The sequence below is a fragment of the Pimephales promelas genome, chromosome 6, assembly GCF_988280905.1.
Source record: "Pimephales promelas chromosome 6, fPimPro1.hap1.1, whole genome shotgun sequence".
NCBI classification, from domain to species: Eukaryota; Metazoa; Chordata; class Actinopteri; order Cypriniformes; family Leuciscidae; genus Pimephales; species Pimephales promelas.
This window is the reverse complement of record NC_142774.1, coordinates 35,670,131-35,691,675: the sequence shown is the minus strand read 5'-3', so window position 1 is coordinate 35,691,675 and position 21,545 is coordinate 35,670,131. Positions and strand designations below refer to the sequence as shown.

The 21,545-nt window shown below is 37.8% G+C and overlaps 1 protein-coding gene across 1 annotated transcript in view; it reads left to right on the top strand.

Annotated features, from left to right (window-relative positions):
• The window catches only part of elfn1b (extracellular leucine rich repeat and fibronectin type III domain containing 1b), an 85,363-nt gene extending 71,542 nt beyond the window's left edge, over nt 1-13,821 (top strand). Inside the window, exon 3 of the mRNA XM_039651760.2 lies at nt 8,802-13,821. Within this exon, the coding sequence (XP_039507694.2) occupies nt 9,190-11,634 (2,445 nt within the window). The 5' untranslated portion in view covers nt 8,802-9,189 and the 3' untranslated portion in view covers nt 11,635-13,821. The remainder of the gene's footprint in view (nt 1-8,801) is intronic.
• The last annotated feature ends 7,724 nt before the right edge of the window (nt 13,822-21,545 follow it).

The window sequence follows — 21,545 nt, the reverse complement described above, 5'->3', positions numbered from 1 at the left end:
AGGGTTAGACCACTAGGAGGCGCCTTCTTCCCCATATATATCTGGGTCTCATATTGACGCTAAAGGGTGGCATGTGTGTTGGATATCTACGCATTGGCAAAAGCGTCAGTATATTGCACCTTGGGATGAGAACGGGCTGTTTTATTTTATGATGTTACAAAGATCATATGAAATGTTTTGAGAGCACTTTCTTGAGAGCACTTCACTAAGATTTGAGTATTTATTTATCTGTCCTTATGTGTCGTGTAGTGTCCTGTGTTGTGTGTTTTTGTACTGGATGCCATAGAATGTCATTGCACTGTAAAACAAATTTACCGGTATAATAAAAGTAACCTAACCTAACACTACTAATCACATCACAACCAGTGGTTAACCGAGATTGATTTTTATTTTTTTGATGGACGATGTCGATATCTTAGAAAGCATGGTGGCCGATATATTGGACTTATGGAAATAAAGTAAGATTGAAAAACATCCCTTTATTTATGTTGAAAGAAATTGGGGTAAATATGTTGGTCATGAATGAGACGAAATATAAAATAGAGTTTTTGTGTTAAAAAGTACCTTAGTTTTCTGTTTGTTCCTTTGAGTCGTCTTTCCATGCAGTATAGGCTGCATTTATCTTAATCTCATTTTGTCCGAGAAATTAAATCTTTACAATGATTGCACTAAAAGAGAGGAGATGAACTTCGGTTGTGACCCTCTGGTACAACTTTATGAATCTACTACCCAAGCACAAGATCAGTCTCTCTTCCATCTTCTGCTTTTTAAGCAACACCACCCATGTAATGATGCCTGATATTTATTTGCTGTGCTTTCAGGGTCAAATCTGAAATAGCTGAGAAAAAAACCTTGATCTGCACACAACACTGCATTGAGGGTTATTTCACTCCATATACACTCACCTAAAGGATTATTAGGAACGCCTGTTCAATTTCTCAATAATGCAATTATCTAATCAACCAATCACATGGCAGTTGCTTCAATGCATTTAGAGGTGTGGTCCTGGTCAAGACAATCTCCTGAACTCCAAACTGAATGTCAGAATGGGAAAGAAAGGCGATTTTTACACACAACCATTTCTAGGGTTTACAAAGAATGGTGTGAAAAGGGAAAAACATCCAGTATGCGGCAGTCCTGAGGGCAAAAATGCCTTGTTGATGCTAGAGGTCAGAGGAGAATGGGCCGACTGATTCAAGCTGATAGAAGAGCAACTTTGACTGAAATAACCACTCGTTACAACCGAGGTATGCAGCAAAGCATTTGTGAAGCCACAACGCGCACAACCTTGAGGCGGATGGGCTACAACAGCAGAAGACCCCACCGGGTACCACTCATCGCCACTTCAAATAGGAAAAAGAGGCTACAATTTGCAAGAACTCACCAAAATTGGACAGTTGAAGACTGGAAATATGTTGGCTGGTCTGATGAGTCTCGTTTTCTGTTGAGACATTCAGATGGTAGAGTCAGAATTTGGCGTAAACAGAATGAGAACATGGATCCATCATGCCTTGTTACCACTGTGCAGGCTGGTGGTGGTGGTGTAATGGTGTGGGGGATGTTTTCTTGGCACACTTTAGGCCAATTGGGCATTGTTTAAAAGCCTCAGCCTACCTGAGCATTGTTTCTGACCACGTCCATCCCTTTATGGACACCATGTACCCATCCTCTGATGGCTACTTCCAGCAGGATAATGCTCCATGTCACAAAGCTCGAATCATTTCAAATTGGTTTCTTGAACATGACAATGAGTTCACTGTACTAAAATGGCCCCCACAGTCACCAGATCTCAACCCAATAGAGCATCTTCATGATGTGGTGGAACAGGAGCTTCGTGCCCTGGATGTGCATCCCACAAATCTCCATCAACTGCAAGATGCTATCCTATCAATATGGGCCAACATTTCTAAAGAATGCTTTCAGCACCTTGTTGAATCAATGCCATGTAGAATTAAGGAAGTTCTGAAGGCGAAAGGGGGTCAAACACAGTATTAGTCTGGTGTTCATAATAATCCTTTAGGTGAGTATAGTTTGCTGCATAGGTGACCTTAAAGGGATAGTCCACCCAAAAATGAAAATTCTGTCATCATTTACTCACCCTCAAGTTGTTGCAAACCTGTACAAGTTTCTTTCTTCTGCTGAACACAAAGGAAGATATTTTGTAGAACGATCGCAACTTTGGCACCATTGACTTCCATAGTATGTTTTTTCTACTATGGAAGTCAATGGTGCCAAACAACTGTTTGGCTCCAATCGTTCTTCAAAATATCTTCCTTTGTGTTCAGCAGAGGAAAGAAATTCATACAGGGTTGAAACAACTTGAGGGTGAGTTGATGATGAATAATGAATTTTCCTTTTTGGGTGGAGTATCCCTTTAAGATGCACGCTGTTCTCATGCACTTCATGCAGATGAAGTAATTACTCATGAGAATAGCCAGCATCACTTGGGTGTGAATGTTTTCCTGCTTCTTCTATGCTTTCTTCTGCATGCCGTGTGTGTGGTGTGGTTATGCACTCATACAAGGAGATTAGACTGTATATTGGCTTAGAGTAAAAAGTGTCAGGTCTTTTCACTGCCAACGTTGAGAAAGCTGCATAAATTTGCACGTCTTTCCACAGCATGGAGCTATTTTTGAACTTGGCAAGCACTGATATAGTTTATCCCGAAACAAGAGAGGGGGGAAACAGAAGACACGACATACAAAGTGCAGATTGTGCAAGACCAAACATCTTTCCTGATGAGACCACCAAGGATTCCCTCTTCACAGAGCACTGAAGCCTAGCCATTAAAGAGAGAGTACATATTTCCCAAACTGAAATATGACATCATGTACTCACCATGCTGTTACTTTTATTTATTTATGAATTTGCATTAATTAACACGGATGATTTACTATGTAGGACAGATTCTTTCACTTCATGTGAAGTCAAATATTGTGTAAATGTTGTCTGTTTTATTAAAATGTAGATGTGAAGCGCACTGGATTAAAGCGTCACTTTATTGTAGATGTGTTTGTGAATCTGTGTAGAGTGAGGGTGATAAGCTTATGAATATGGCCCTGGGAAATTTTGATGCTTAATGGTGTTTCTTCACACTCCAGAAATCTGTTCCATTGCTTTTACAGAGCAGAGATCATGAACACAGAATAAAATAAAATAATAATATTACATTTCAAAAACATCCTGCATGGGGAACTGATGCTGCAAGGAAGGGGAATCTGATGATTATTTGGGGATGTGAAACCAAGCTACAATTTTACAATATAATTTATGCATACTATTTTTAAATCATATGCCGTTTTATAGGTTCATTTAGTTTGTTCTAATAATTTTATTTCATGTTTATTCATTTCAGTTTCATGATTTTTAATAAAAGGACAAAAGACAAAAGTTAACAATAATTATTCAGTTGAAATCTGGGGAAATCATGTCTATTCAGTTCAGTTCAATAACTCAATAAAGCATCTGAAAAAAACAGTGATGTCATCATCCAACTCAATTCAGTTCTCATCTAATAGTGTCAGAACAGTAATTTACTGAAATATTATTAGATGTTAATGCTGTTTTCGGTACCGCACTAACAAAAAGGTCTCATTTGTTAACATTAACTGACAAACTAACACTGATTTGTTACACTATTTATTAATGTTAGTTTATAAAAATCCAGCTGTTCAGTGTTTGTTCATTAACTAATGTTAAAAAATACAACTTCTGATTACCATATTGCATTAGTAAATGTTGAAATTAACATTAATTAAGATTAATAAATGTTGTAGAAGTATTGTTCCTTAGTTCATGGTAACTAATGAAACCTTACTGTAAAGCGTTACCGTTTTCTTTTAAAATTTGATTTAATGTGAATTATAAATAATATATAATCATTATTCCAGTGTCACATGATCCTTCAGAAATCATTCTGATAGGCTGATCTGGTGCTAAAGAAAGTTGAAAACTGCGTAATTTTGTGGAAACTGCATGAGTAGAATTTTATTTTTCATTAATTTAATGCATCCTTGCTGATTAAATGTTAACGAATATACACTACTTTTGAACAGTAGTGTATGTTTTCAGGAATTCAATTCAAGGCTAGAAAAATAACTTGGATATTCTGGTTGAAATATAACAAGTACCATTGATTCTAAAATGACCTCGTTCTCAAAGCTCAAATGTCTCACCTTTCTTGTGTGCTTTTACTATTGTGTATAATTCCTACTTTCTTGCTACCTAGCAACCTTGTAAAAATCACACTACCATGTGGATGTCAAAGAGAGCGCTTGTATTGTGAGCTGCGAACGAGCCACATCAGTCCATAAACCTGTTCTTCCTTCCCATGGTTCATACAATCACTTCAACACGTGCCACAGCTTCATGTTCGTTCGCAGACTGCAGTGTTCACTAGGTAGGAAGTTCCGTGCCATCTGTAGTTTCAGTCTAATCATAACTGCAAATCAGATAGCCCTATGGGTAGCACCGCCTGTCACCAGAAGCAGGGTAACCATGGAGACGGTCCCAGTGGACAAGTAGGCCCCTATACCATGTCTTTCAAAAGCATTCCCTGATTCACTCAAACATTCGGATTTCGCTTGTTTTCTTAATCAGATAAGGACAGAGATGAATTGGCACACAAAAAGGCTTCCCCTTGGGTGTTTCGAGAGCTCAGCATGTGTGAACCACAGTGTGCGTAGACCTGAACCCTGTCCAATTATGTGTCACTGAACACCTACTCACTAAACAATGGCCATTACACAATTATTTCAGCTGTACAAACACGCTCCAATGCACATCTACACAAAACAACTGAGCAACTTCTCGTTTGTGCCGCACCTTGTAGTGTTTATCTGAACTTTGAGTAAGGGTTCACCGATCTATTTGCCGATCTACAACAATGTGTTTTAAGCATACAAAATGAAGAGATGAGAAGGTATTGACAACTCTATTTATTGGCAAGCAACATAGTCCATTCCCTCTCTTAGAGGTGATTAGGAACAGCTTAGAGCTTAACAAATAAAGAGAAGTAGTCAAATGTAAAATAACACTGCAAAGTCTTCACTGAGTAAATTAAATATAGATTAATCCTACTAAATCTACTAAAGAGCAGTGAGGGATTTGCTCTGTGTTTTTGTTGTTTAATTAACATTAATGAAACAGACAAAAGCAGGAATATTAGGCTGCTGTCACTTTAAGACAGAATGCACGGATCTAATTTACTGATACACATGCAACATATTTGCCCTCTGTTTATGTTCACTTTAGACAGAACCGATGGTATTGAAGTGTATACTGACCTAGCCGGTTAATTTTTATTTTTTAACCATTTAGGCGCAAACCCGAAGATCAAAGTTCACTTTACTAGTTCGTCTCGGAGCGCACGCACAGGAGGTCGATTGAGGAAGAGTATTACTTTTGCCGCTTAATGGCGTATTAATAACTCTTTTTATTATCGTTTAGCAACAGACTTTATTTTACGACATTCACTGATCTAGCTGATTGGACATCAAGTTTTGGCTTTTATTGAGAAAATAAAGTGTACCACTGTGAAGGAAAGAAATGCACTAAAATATCACAGACAGACTTTCTGTCATTGCTGTGTGTTTCTATCAGCCAAATCACTCCGCTCTCCGCAAAGAAGTTGAAAATGTATTGTCCACACACCTGAACTGCAAGACCTATCAAAGCTTGTTTCTGCCACTGAATAAAAAATAAAAAAAGAATTGCGACTTTTTATCTCAAAATTGTGAGATATGAAGTCAGAATTGTACGATATAAAGTCACAATTCTGAGAAATAAAGTCGCAATTGCGAAATATAAAGTCGCAATTCTGAGAAATAAAGTCGCAATTGCGAGATATAAAGTCGCAATTGTGAGAAAAAAAGACAGAAGACTTTTTATCACACAATTCTGATTTTTTTTTTCTCACAATTGCGAGTTTACATCTTGTTGAGGGTGGGTGTCAGGGTGACGCTATGCGGTTGCTAAGGTTTTCTGGGTGGTTGCTAGGTGATTTCTTACTGGCCCAAGTCCAAAGAGCCCATCTCAAAGAATGATATTTGGTAATCAAAGTATAGGTTCCTGATGCAATTATTAAATTAAAAATAAAAATGTTCAAATGAACAAATACTAATACATAATAAATACAAAATAAATAAATAATACATACAAAATAATACAAAATAAATAAATAATCCATAATAAATACAAAAATAATTTGTTTTTAATTTGTTCAAAAACAGATAAATGTAAAAGTAAATATAATCATTTAATAAATAGACTTTTAAAAAGCTTTTCATTGTAGTTTTTTTTAATCAATTACAAAGTCACATATTTTAACTTAATTTGAACAAAAATAAATTGGCAAATGGTTAAAATAAAATAAAAATTTGGTGAAAAATTTTCACATTTGTATTAATTGATACATCTATATGTTGGCAATTATTTATTTATTTACATTTTAATTTTTGAACGAATACACTCAAAATTAATTAAATCTTCTATTTTTAAGAGGCACTCAAAATTGTAAGTCCAATCGTAGTCTAATCACTCTAACAGAAAAATAAAAGCACACCTCTACTTAACAAGCTGCACGGCATCAGATATCATCTATTTAGAGTAACATGTATTAAACAAATACATTAAATAATACATGTTAACGACTGACCAAAAAAATAGTACTGAAATTTGCCCACTAAATATAAAAAACCTTCTGAATAAGCAGTGCATATATCTGATATGTAAACTAAGCTATATAATTTTGTGTTTTATACGCTTATCCTCTGATGCCGCAATTCATTAGCGTGTAAATGACCGTCATATTACATTAATCACTTCATGTCACTTTGATACATCTTGACATGTTTACAATCAGTTTACTTTTAGAAGATGAATGTCTCCAATATCCCAAATTGCATCCAGAAACCTGAGATTCTTGGATTTCTGATTAGAAAAACAGAAGCTAGGGAGAGAGAAAGAAAATATATGGGGGATAACTGCTTCTCTTATGTTTGCCCAGAGCTAGTGGCTTAATCTAATGTCACAGAGTCACACAGTTGTTTATTGATCATAAAAAGGGAGTATTATTCTAAGCCACAAGCAACTACATTCAACTACACACACACACACACACCACTAAATGTTAGTCTGACTGCTTGAACACTCTTTTGCTGTGCAGAAGTGCATCAAGTTAGTGGAATCTAAAGCAATAAGCCATTTCCTTTGAAGTTTATGAATAGTTTGACATGCAGGTTAAGTGTTTTGGGGCGCCTGACTGAGCCAGAGTCTTGTTCTCATGACTACTGCACTCATAAAACAGTTTATTGTGACTCAAACATGGTGCATCAGTTACAGTATAAAGCTGTCTCAAACATTCACAACAAATATTTCAGATGATATATTTAGCATGCATTATAAAATAATTCCGCCTCACACTATTTTTTATATTCATCCTGAAATGTATCAAGCATTTGTCAAATGTCCAGTTTATCAAGTACAGACATTTATAGTATACATCTCTATGGATTGAATTGTGGGTGTCCTAGACAGCTACAGTGGCCCCAAAATACTGAAAAATGTTTGTCATCATCAGCTTGGCCCATTTAAGCAATAGGTAGTGCACTGGCAATATAAGGTACAATCTGTAGAGCAAGACTAGTCACATCACAGCGTATCCATCACATAATCACAGCAGATCTACAGGATCACGCAATCCGCCCGCTTCTAGAAAATTAATTTGTTCTACTTTTACAATGTAACTCTCTCGTATAGCTAAATGCATGCATCTCCTCACAAACATGGGGATGGACTTGATGATTTACAGGTCATGTTAGTAAAAAATGCACCCGGGTAACATTTAAATTGTTTTGTTTTTTTTCATTTTCTATACCATAATTTAGTTTAATCAAAGTTTTATTTAACCTTTATTTTACCAGGAAAGTCCCATTGAGAAAATATAGTGAAAATCCAATTTATCATCATTAATTAAAAAGAAAACAGCACCAGTATTATCTAATGTATGATGATATATTGTACTGAGCTTTAATCATGTTGGGGATTATATGTTAGGCTGGCATGTTTTTAGTCCCCGGCACAACACACTCTCTTTGGACTCGTAACAAATTTTGCAAAACACTTGGAATTTGGAATTGGCTTTTTATCAAACATACTGTATCACAGGATTTTTTTTTTTAGTATTGTCTTAAAAAGAGGCACTGGCAATGTATACTCCTTATCTAAAACACCATTCAGCAACTGTATGTTGTTCTCTCTTTAACATTCGTTGGATTTAGGTCACGCTGTAATTAAAAAAGCAGTCTATTTTAGGGATTTTCCTTGCAGAGGGTCTCATAAGCTAATAAGGTGGATAGATGTAAAAGTAAACTCTTCTCTTTGGAGTGTGTGTGCGTGTTTGTGTTATCAGGATGAGCTAAGCTGTTAGACGCTAATTGGCCTCGGAAAGCAAGCAGGAGTGTCTATGTGATTGATCTGCGCTAACTTTAGCTCTCTGTAGGTGAAAAACATGGCGTCAGCTAAACAACTTTTTAAAAATAGCTCTAAAAATGTCACTAGACAACTCTCTGCACTCCGTATTGCCATTAATAGTTGGAAATTAAGGTAGACCGGAAGTAGTGGGTATTCATTTAGATAGGCATTAAGTTTGGGTAAGTGGGTTATTTTATGATGCGCTAAGCAAAATATTCACATTTATATGATTTCTTTGTCTTGTTACTCTCACTGAAGGAGTATTGTAAGGACTTGACCTAGTTTTTTTCAAATATCAATAATCATGTTCTTTCTTCCTATTTCTGCAGGACACAAAAACGAAAATCTGGTCATGAGCGGGGAATCTGATGAGAAATGAGGTCCTCAGAAAACACAAGCACTTCCTGTCCTGTGGGAGGCTATGCATGGAAATGCTCAGATACGCTATCTGAAAAGCTAATGAACATAATAAACAAGACTCTGGTCATAAATGAAGCTTCCTTTCCAGTGTGACAAGACACCAAGCATACACTGAAAGGATAAAAACAATACTTGTTTTTTTCCCTAAAGCTGAAAATCCTAACAGCACCGAACAATCATCCATGTGATTTCAACACGTCCAATTACAAATCAAAGACTTGTTGAATATCTTTCTGAATACTGCTAAAGATCATAACCTGTGTAAACAAAACAACAAAAAAAAAAACGTCTGGAGCTATGACTGAAGCACAGATGTCCATTTCGTCTGGGTCCAGTGGACATGGAGGAGGTATGGTGACCAGTGCCTTACTTTGCTGGGCTATGGCTCTCGTGTTCCTCTCATTGACAAGGGTGCCTGTTGTCCAAGGTGATTGCTGGCTGATTGAAGGGGAAAAGGGATTTGTGTGGTTGGCAATTTGCAGCCAGAACCAGCCACCATACGAAAATATCCCCTTGCACATTAACAGCACAATTGTTGACCTGCGACTCAATGAGAACAAGATTCGAAGCATCCACTACTCTTCCTTAAGTCGTTTCGGCAATCTCACATACCTGAATCTGACTAAGAATGACATATCTTACATTGAAGATGGAGCTTTCTCAGCCCAATTTAATCTCCAAGTGTTGCAAATTGGCTTTAACAAGCTAAGGAACTTGACCGAGGGAATGCTAAGAGGTTTGGGACGCTTACAGTACCTCTATCTTCAGGCTAACCTGATCGAGACCGTCACAGCCAATGCCTTCTGGGAGTGCCCTGCGATTGAAAACATCGACCTTTCCATGAACAGAATTCAGCAGCTTGATGGTGCTACATTTCGTGGTCTATCGAAGCTTACGACTTGCGAGCTCTATGCAAACCCGTTCAGTTGCTCATGTGAGCTGTTGGGATTCCTGCGCTGGCTTGTTGCGTTCCCAAACCGGACAAGTGAGCGGATGGTGTGCGACACACCCACTGGCTTTTCGGGCTACAGTCTCTTGAGCCAGAACCCCAGAATGCCAAGATTTCGCAATGCTTTTCATGCACTTTCCTCTGTCTGCACCGATGACAATGTGACACCGTACCTTCACGGCTCTTCGGACGGGAGCACTCCCACGATGTTGCCTGATTTGAGCCCTTGCGGACTGGATGACTGTTCCTCAGGGACATTTCCAGAAGAGTCCATAAGCATCAGTCCCACCTTTCTGGATCCAGATGCCCGTCCCATAATGAAACTAAAAGAAGTTACCCAAACAAGTGCAATAATCATGATCCAGATTCCAAATCCATTTCGCAAAATGTACATCCTTGTCCTGTACAACAACAGCTTCTTCACGGACATCCAAAACCTGAAAAGCCAGCGAGAAGAAATAGAATTACAGAACCTCAAATCTCACACTAACTACACATATTGTGTGGCGTCTATCCGCAACTCCTTGAGATTCAACCACACCTGCCTGACCATCTCCACAGGGCCAAGGACATTGCAAGAACGCGTGGCAAATGACTCAACTGCCACTCATTACATCATGACCATCCTCGGTTGTCTCTTTGGGATGCTCATAGTACTGGGTGTAGTGTTTCATTGCCTGAGAAAGCGCAAACATCAAGACGAGCCCAAGAGTAAGAAGCTGGAAAAGATGAAAAGAAACTTAATTGAGATGAAATATGGAACTGAACTGGAACAAGGGACTATATCACAGCTGTCACAAAAGCAAATTCTGTCCACTGGCGAAACGGTACAAAGGATGCCATACTTGCCAGCAGCCAGTGACACAGATCAGTATAAGATGCAAGAGATCTCTGGGACACCAAAGACTACAAAAGGGAATTACATGGAAGTGAGATCAGAGCAACCAGAACGCAGTGTGAGGGAATGCAGCATTCCTCCATCGGAAACCAGCCAGGGATCTGTCGCGGAGATATCCACCATTGCAAAAGAAGTGGACAAAGTGAACCAGATCATCAACAACTGCATCGATGCACTCAAATCCGATTCGACGTCATTCCAGGCCGCAAAATCCGGTGCCGTGTCCACAGCGGAGCCGCAGTTAGTCCTCATATCAGACCATCCACCAGGCAAGTCTGGTTTTCTGTCCCCAGTGTACAAAGGATCGTACCATCATCCCCTGCAGAGGCACCACAGTATGGATGCCCCACCAAAGCGCGCAAGCACGTCCTCGAGTGGTTCCTTGCGCAGTCCGCGCTCTTTCCGTTCTGAAGGAGCTTACAGATCAGAGTCCAAATATATTGAGAAGGCCTCTGCGCTCGATGAGTCAGGCATCATAACGGTCACGCCAGCGGCTGCGATCCTGAGGGCAGAGGCGGAGCGGATTCGACAGTACAGTGAGCATAGGCACTCCTACCCCGGTCCCCACCACATAGAGGAGTCGATAGAGGTGTCAGGGAGCCGGAAGTCATCCATTCTTGAGCCGCTGACGCGCTCGAGACCTCGGGAGCTGTCCTATTCGCAGCTCTCACCACAGTACCACAACCTAAGTGGCTATTCCAGTCCTGAGTACAGCTGTAGGCCTTCTTTTAACCTGTGGGAACGTTTTAAACTCCACCGCAAACGTCACAGGGATGAGGAGGAGTACATTGCAGCAGGTCACGCATTAAGGAGGAAAGTACAGTTTGCCAAAGATGAGGACCTACATGACATTCTGGACTACTGGAAAGGGGTCTCTGCTCAGCAGAAATCATGATTGCCGTTTTTATAGCTCATCCAATTAAAGACGACTACACCAATCTCTGGACCAAACCAGCCAGTATCAATGATTAAGTGACAAGCAAGCACTCACTTTTAGAGAAATAGCTTAGAAGTATTGCTAGCTCTTTTCAATCATTCTGTTTGAGAATGAAAACTAAATACAAGATACTGTAGATCTTGCAGTGAGTGTACGTGCCAAGTGGTAAGAATAGAAAACTTTTAACAGTATTAACCTCAACTCAACATTTGATTTTTATATATTGGGAATAACAATAAACTACTATTATATGATCATCGTCATCGTCATCATCATGACCATCATTGATTAGTAGTATTACAGTTAAGATTGATTCTTCTTATTATTACAATTAATCTTTGGTTATCGCATGGCCGTGTCCTGTGACAGTATTGACTGTTGTGTACTTGGAAAAACATACAACTCAAAATGTCTGCCGAACACTGTTCTCCCCAACGTTAGGTTTTTATACAGACTGTGCAACTTTGAAAACGCTCTTTTTTTCTTCTTCTTTAGCGACTGTTCAAAGGACAACCGCTGAATTTGCTACAGAAGCACACCTCTACTGGATTTTAAAACAACGACTTTTCAGAAAAAAAAGCTTCTCTCACTGCTTTCTCCATTCATTTTTTGTAAAGTTTACAATTTCAAACATACAATGAATGTTTCAAGTCCTTAAGACTTACACCTGCAACGTGATTACAATTACATACAGACACAGCTGTGCAGGTAAAACTGTCTTTCTATGGTTGTATTTCATTAACAGACGTTCAAGCAGTGCTACTGAGGAAACTGAACCCACAAACTCCACACAAGTCCTGCATATTGGAGAATGAATGTACTCTGTTGTAAAACTATTACAATATTTGGGGCCTAGTTCTGCCTCAAACCTAGTTTGATTCTAGTTTGCAAGACCTTCAGAAATATTTCCTATTTAGATATTGCTACAACATGCCTACTTTAAACCACTGTGAACCCCAAGAGCTAAATCAGTCCTGGTGGGGTTTTTTTCTTCTTCTTCTTTTCACTGAGATTCAACAGAGCTATGTCTTCTACAGCTGTTAATCCAGGTCTAAAGTGCTGATCTAGGCAGCCCTAATAGCATAATCTTTTCTCACCGCCATTAATGCTGATAGACAATTTAGATTCCACTGATTTGAACAATGGAATTGGCCTCTAAATTTTGAGGAAGCAAATCTTAAGACCTGTACTGTGAAACCAGACATTACAACACCCTGCTTCGTGGAGTGAAATAACATGACATTTAAATTATATCTGAATCAAAGTGCATGTCAAATACTTGACAGAAATGCTGTCAACCAAATATTAAGGCCTAGAGTGCACAGTGTTGTTTTTTAGCCTTCATATCCCCTATCCGAAAACACGAGTGGATCGTTTTAGAATTTTTTCTGGTCGAGGTAATATGTTAAACAATGCCATTCTGCCGACTGATTTTGTGAATGAAAATGCCATTGTCAGAATGATTGTTGTCATACTGAGCATAATTATTGCTTATTGTTCTGAAATTGGAAATGGTTTCTCTACGGCAGCTTGATCCTGAACATGCACTGTCATCTTGTACCTAACATGAAGATTGTTTCTGTTTTGTTTTACAATTAAGTTTAAAACGTTTAGCCAATTCCAGGTAATTCCTGTGAGAGCTAAATGAATGTCTACAAGAAAGGACTAATGCATGGTAATAGGGACAGTATAATTATTTAATCAAAATGTCTGTATAATTAATGGAATCATCAAGGTCCTCTTTAAACAACCAGAAGATTTCTCGGATCTTTCCCTTAATTTGTGCGTGAATAAATCTTAAATATTTGATTATCATACTCAAATCTTTGAAAACATGTCCCCAGTGCAAATCCATACTTATTCAGGCTCATTCAACTTACATTCACTGTATCTCATTAACAGGTTTGTTGAGTTGATTTTCATCTTCTTATACTGCAAACTGTAGCACTCCAGATTTTCCATGGACACTGAAAGTAAGTTGAAAATGACTTGGTGAATGTACAGCAGCCTGAAAACAGCCATATGTATGGGCTGATTGTAAGAGAAAAAGAATGGATTTCAAAGGGCTTTCATGTCTGGTGGAAATGTCAAAGAGCACAATAAAAATGGTTTTATTTCTTAAAGAATAAATACTTTTTTCACGGACACATATTGTGCTTAAGACTTAGCTTAAGTTAAGTCTCCTGTTGTGTTTTTGTGAGAACACACTGAGGTAGGCTGAAATGCAACTGCATGTCCTATTGTTTGGGTCTGAGGGACTTATACCATACTAGACAGCAGCCAACATCTCACAATGCAGTCCAAAAGTTTAAACCTGGAAATCAAAAACTGTACAAATGTTAGGACATAAAATGAATCAGATACATTTAAGATTCTGCACTATACTAGCCTGGGAAAACCCAGACAACTTCCGGCAAATTTAGATTTGCTCTGAAAGTTTGTCTGGCAAAGAGCTCATTCATATGGAAGCTTGTTTCCGCCACAGAATGAAAAATAAAAAAGGTAATTGTGACTTTTTATCTCACAATTCTGACTTTTTTCTCACAATTGCGAGATATGAAGTAAGAATTCCGTGATATAAAATCAGAATTGCGAGATATACAGTCAGAATTGCGAGATATAAAGTCGCAATTGTGTGTTGTAAAATCAGAATTGCGAGATATTAGGTCAGAATTACGTGTTATAAAGTCAGAATTGCGAGTTATAAAGTCCGAATTGCGTGATATAAAGTCAGAATTTCGTGTTATAAAGTCAGAATTGCGAGATATAAAGTCAGAATTGCGTGATATAAAGTCAGAATTGCGAGATATAAAGTCAGAATTGCGAGATATAAAGTCAGAATTGCGTGATATAAAGTCAGAATTGCGAGATATAAAGTCAGAATTGCGAGATATAAAGTCGCAGAACGTGTTATAAAGTCAGAATTGCAAGATATTAAGTAGGAATTGCAAGATATAAATTCGCAATTGCGTGTTGTAAAGTCAGAATTGCAAGATATTAAGTCAGAATTACGTGTTATAAAGTCCGAACTGGAGTGGGCTTTACACGATGACGACCGTTGGGATTTTGAAGGCTAAATTACAAAGATGGATGCCGCCGTCGAACATCGCTCGTTCAAATCAGCTATCGCATTTGTTTTAAGCGATTTGAACGTTTCCTTTTTGTTAGAATCTGACCAAAGAACAACACTTGTAGATGTTTCTCCGCTGGCCGCCGCTCTGCATACAGTACGTCATCTCCTTCATCGCTCTGATTGGATGTCTACACGTGACGTCCGTTGGCAACGCCCCTCTGGAAATGATTTGTCTATGATGCTTTGCACAACCATAACTCAGTTACAATTGAGAATGGTCTGGTTTTAACCAGGCTACTTAACAGTACTAAACTTAAATTATGAAATCCTTGATCCTGAAGGTCTGATGTACTTCCAATAAGGCACACAATGGGACCTTCTCAAATCTTGATGGAGAACGCAATCATCAGATTATTATTATTATTATTGCGTTTTGGTCAAATTGCTGGTGATATCATCATTCAAATAAAACATTTGAATACAAAAAAATATGTATAAATATATAGGCATAAGTGTTTTTACTAGTAGTCCCAAACGTTTGAGCCTCGCTGTCCATTGTGTTTAATGTGAAAATGCAGAAATCTTTATAACAATACAGCAGAAGCAAAGCTACCTAAAACCTAAATGAAGTTGCCCTACTGATGTAAATTAACAATCCAAAAAGTTGCTATGATTATAAAATGCATCACCCATTCTATATTTTTTTGCTCACCAAAATATTCTACACTTGTGTAGACAAATGTGCAAAAAACTGTAAGAGGGTTCAACAGCTTATCATTGCGAAAGTGCCCTCAAAGATGCCCCCTTTAGCATAAAGTATACACTATGTACTGTATTTGTGCACACTTTATGCACAAGAACACCAAGGTGTGGGCATTTACTGTTATGATAATCACATTTGTCAGTGTGACAATAAAACCATTTGGGTGATTGCCATTAGTTTACATTTGGTGGTCAATCCAGTGAGATCCAGTATCTTTGATAGGATCAAGTCTCAAAAAAGCATCACATTTTGGAAATGTGGTTATCCATAAATTTAGCTTTGAAATAAAATGTACATGTAAAAAAAGTCTCTCAAAGTAACATGATGAAAGGATGTGAAACACATCTCAGCATCACTGCTCTATTAAGCACTAGTAGGTGACCGACTGCACCTGTCACTCAGAACAGGTAGTGTCAACCCTGCGCTCACCTCCTCTATCACAGCCTGTTTGCAGGCACCTTTTGATGGAGTGACGGAGCGTTTTTAACACACCTGTGACAATGTCATGTGTGAAAAGCATAGCAGCTCTTCTAGTGCACCGTAAGCCACTACTCTATTCCATTTAAAGCCCATAAGCATCTGTTCTTTTACTTTAAATCGCACATTATAAAAAGCTTTTTTTTATGCATCTCTTTCGCTATGTTGTGAATCAATATATCATGAAATACAATTAAGAGACTTGGGATGCTGATTTCGACAAGCCAGCCTCTAGAACTGTCTGACTCCCTGGGAAGTGACTACTGAACTAGCAAGAAGATTGAGACGCACTCCATTAATTTATGTTGGTGCTTTTTCACCAAACAGAAAATTGGACTTAAAAAAAGTTAAAGTGCACTATATGCAAATTATGATGTGCTATCATAATAACAATACACTGTAAATGCATTTTTGCTTAGCTGTGTTCTGATTCGCAGAGTTCCAATGCAGTGTTCAATGCTTCACGGTTAGCTGGTGATTCAATTCATTCGGTGACCTGCAATGTCATCAAACACAGTTTTTCAGTATGATGAAACACTTATTTACATATACAAAAATAATATGAATTAATATAATCCATATATGCCAACTAGCAGTTCAAAAGTTTGTGGTAGTGTGCAAAAGTAGAGTAAAACTGTAATATTGTGAAAGAACTGACAATTTGAATATATTTTTAAATGTAGCTTATTCATTTACATCTAGCTGACGCTTTTATCCAAAGCGACTTACAATTGCTATGTCAGAGGTCGCACACTTCTGGACTCTGGAGCAATTAGGGGTTAAGTGTCTTGCTCAGGGACACATTAGTTTCTCAAAGTGGATTCGAACACGGGTCTCACACACCAAAGGCATGTGTCGTATCCACTGCGCCATCACCAACACGCGATGGCAAAGCTTATAGTACCCCTCCCTATATCTATCTCACAAATACTCTGTGAGGATCACAGAAGGTTAGGTGATCAGAACACACCCATTTATTTTCACAGGTATTCACCATCCTAAACAAAAGATACTAGTGGACTTGCACTCACTATCATTTACACATTCAGTGTAAATGCAGAATCATGCTTGGCTTTGCCCTTCCACAACTGTGAAAACACTCTCTAAAAATGCTGGGTTGTTTTAACCCAATTTTGGGGAAAAAAATATGGACAAACCTAGCCATTGGGTTACATTTTTAAATTACATTTTTTACCCAATGGCTGGGTTTGTCCATATTTTACCCAAAATTGGGTTAAAACAACCCAGCATTTTTAGAGAGTGTGCATCAATTTTAAATATCTAGTGAAAGCAATATTAATTTTGTTGAACTGCTTGGTGTACGTTTGATCAATTATCTCATAATTATACTGTAAATTGTATCCAATAAATCAAATCAGGCTGTTGAGGTCTGAAAGAGCAAAATAATGTACATCCCTATATGTTCACAAAGCCTCCAAGTCAATACTGATAAAGATGTCTTTTCAACAATACGCAGTGAGAGACAGTGACCTTTTGCCACTCGTTACTGGCTACAGTAGGAGCTCACATCATGGGGTTCAGTGAGATTCATTCCGGTAATCACCACCTAATTAGTCTTTAAAATGCCTGTGCTCACCATTAGCACATACTTTCAGGAAAACCACGAGAGTCCCAAGGAAGGTTTGCTTAATCTGTGTGGGAAACAGTGACCTTAAACTATGTACTACCAATTTATTCTTGTAGTTGGCAATTAATTGTACTGTTATCTTTCTACACATCAGTTTGGTGTTAGTCCATTTACATATTGTTATTTCGGTTAAGGTTTTAATTAAATTACAAACCAAAATATATATAAAATTGAGCAGTCTCACTTATTTATTCAGCATAACTGATGGACGAAGGCACTTATTTGTGCATATTATTTATATACGCAACTACAGTGTATCCTGTCGCTTGGTAATGCATATACAAATGACTGAGATTACCCTAAAAATTTACTCTCCCCCATGTCATCCAAGATATCCATATCATTCTTTCTTCAGTCGAAAAGAAATTAAGGTTTTTGATGAAAACATTCCAGGATTTTTTCTTCATATAATGGACTTCAATGGGAACCAAACGCTTCAAGGTCCAAAAAACAGTTTCAGTGCAAACTGCAAACTGTTCAAAGGGCTTTAAACGATTCCAGACGATGAATAAGGGTCTTATCAAGCGAAACGAGGGCTCAATAAAAAAAAAAATAACAAAGTTTAAGTTTAAGTTTTATAAGCTCAAATGTTCGCCTTGCTCTGTTCTGTGATGCACGTTCGTGACTCTCCTGTTCAAACTCGTTTATCAAAATGAATCTTTTTTCTTGTGTCATTTGGTTCATTCAACGAATGAAATGAACGAGTTTACTCGGGATAAGATTCGTTCATTCGGACCTTGAACCGTTTGGTTCCCATTGAAGTCCATTATATGGAGAAAAATCCTGGAATATTTTCATCAAAAACCTTAATTTCTCTACGACTGAAGAAAGAATGACATGGACATCTTGGATGACATGGGGGTGAGTAAATTAAAAGTGAACTACTCCTTTAATCTATGCATGTGCCCTCAGTTTATGCAAACCCCATTTCTATTTTTAACACACTGCACAACTATGTTTCCGGTCCAATTAAGTATCATTTTATTTCTAAATACTATATGTGCAAATTTATCGCGAAGCATTTCAGTCCTTCTTTATAAAACAAATCTAACCGTTACATCAAAAGCAGTGTGTAATGTCTTTGCTCTTTTAATAAGAGGTCAAATTCAGTCATAATAATCAAGTATATAAAATAAATTAAAAACAACGCAGGGATCTTCTTAATTTTGGGTAAGGTGAGGTGAACCACTGAGCCAATGCCTCTAAAAGGATTCAAACGTTTAATAATATATTGGCTGATTCCACACCATTTATTTACTTGGAAACTTTAGCTTAAAGTATCACTGAGCTAATGAGGGTTTATCTAAAGGCCAAGATCTGAGAAGAGTTCATGATGAAGTCTAGCAGACAGACTCTTGTGAGGGAGGCAGGAGGGGCAACATGTCTCCCTGAATTACACAATAACTGAATTACACTGATGCAAATCCAGTCAATCTTTCTCACTCAGACATGAACACACACACTAACAAACACACGGCGGTTAGAGTGACAGTCAGGCTAATTAGCTAGGTTTTAATTTGCTAGAGGTTGATCAGTGTCATGATCTCATGCCAAATTATAGAATGCATGAGTGCAAGAAAATAAAAATGAAGGAGGAAAGCAAGAAAACTAGAATAAAACAACCAAGAGTCAGTTTTAGATGCAAGAGGAGGTCTGACACTTTAAAAGCTTGTCCAAACTGGTCAGTTATGGACATCCGCTTGTTAAACTAGTAGAGCATCTTGGCCAAGCCGAGTAGAGCTAGTAGACCACCTTAAATTACACAAACCAGATACAATGAGCACATTTCCTTTTAAATGAAGAAAAAAAGGGTCTTCACAATATCTAATAATTTCCATCACAAACCATATACAGAACCATGTTCAAGTCAACATGAAATCAAAATGGGCCCCCATTTCATTCCTAAAAAAAGTTGCTTGTTTTTTCTTAACATGCATTAAGTATCATGCATAAACTAACAATCAACAACATTTATAAAGCATTTATTAATACAAGTTATTGTTAATTTATATTTATAATTTGTAACGTTGAAAAATGTATAGGCCCCATGTGAAAAGGAACATTAACAATATTATTAAATGCAATAAAAGTACCCTAATGCATCATGAATTACCATTACATTAATGACTTGAACTTATTGTAAAGTGCATTAACAAATGTTTATGTTAAGATGGAATAACCTGGCTTTTGCTTTACAGTATACATAAAAAAAATGCAGACATTGCATTCAAGGCTTTTCAGTTCTTGCAATCCCTGGAAATGAAACCCATGACCTTGGCGTTGCCAGCAGCAGAATGCCATACTGTTTGAACTACAGGCGGATACAAAAACAACAACAGTAAAATGTGTTATCGCACTGTTATATTTCTGGCACTATGTTAAGCTACAAAGTAAAATGTATAGTAATACAAAAAAATGTAATTGAAAAGACTGTTTGAACACACTACTACAGTGATAGGGCTGAGAAATACCTAACCAAAAGCAAGTGTGACATTACAGTAAATGGGCCATGCACCTTATATAATTGATGTGTGACCGAATCTGTACATAAATAGATGGTCTGATTACCTCATTATTATCTCTCTTTGGTGAGCTAGGCAGGAATGTAGGAACGGTCATGGCTCTAATGCTCCTCAAGGTCAATATAACGCGGATGAAATATTGCAGGCCACATTTGATGGGAATAATCCACTGTAGCGATTTCTATTCAGTCAGAAACCTCAAACGGGCGCATTACTCAACAATGCAATCCTCAGCTATGGGATAATATGAGGATCATGGATATTTACATAAAGTGAATGATGGAAGGTTTAAGTAGTAACATCATGCTTCCAATATCTAACAATGGCTTGTAAACAGCACCTTAGTGACAACTCACCAGCTCTTGCTCAAGCCGTAACAATCTCAAGACACAAAAAGAGACGCTGCTGTACTCACCTTTTCTACTACATCAGTGTCACTGGTGTCAGTGTCACTGGAGTCGCTAAGTCTGGAAACTTAGGGTTAGGAGTTTGTTCAAATCAGTATCAGGAAACTTCACTGTCGTACCATGGCATGAGTGCAGCAGGTGCAATGTCATGACGCAGCGCCTGAAAAGCTAGTGCCCAGCTTCCAACGTGACCGGGACCAAGTTTGTGTAGTCATCACGCCTGCTGCACTCATGGTAGGCCAATAAAGTTTCTTGATTATTATGCAGGAATGAGAGTATCAGCATAGAAAATCGCAACTTTACATTTTACGTCTGTCTTAGCGCACGATGTAACTTTAGAAGAGTCAAGTTTTAAATATCGAAAAATATCAAAACACTTTGGTCATTTTTTTGGGAGAAATGCTAATGGTCTTGTGCACTTCAATGCCGTATGCTAAGCTATGCTAAAAGTGGTACCGCCAGAACTGAAGATCGGCTGAATGGATTCAAAAAAGGTAAAACTCAACAGTTTAACTTGTAAAATGAGGCTATTTCCAAAAAAAGTGGAGTATCCCTTTCAGACCCTTGATCCGCTTCTGACTATGGATTTGTAAACTTTATCCATGACGTAGTTTATAATGGACTGTGGTTTTGAAACAGTGACAATGTAACACACTCTTGGCTTACTCTGGCTATTCTCTGTTGTCTCAGACGACAATGTTTGTCCTGTTTTAGCCACCGTAGCTTCTTCGAAAGGGAGGGGTGAGCAGTGGGCTGAGCCCTTAGCACAAACTCGCAACCGAACTGCTAGATGTCGCAAAAAAAAAAATCACACACTGTACTTTAAATATTTTTTTCTACTCACTATAGTACTGTTAAGTGTATTTATTTTTAATCAAATGTTATTATGTATAATTTGTTTTAATATATTTACCAGATTAATAACTAACAATAATCAATTGTACAAATGTGTAAAATTTTAATTTATTTATTTATTTTA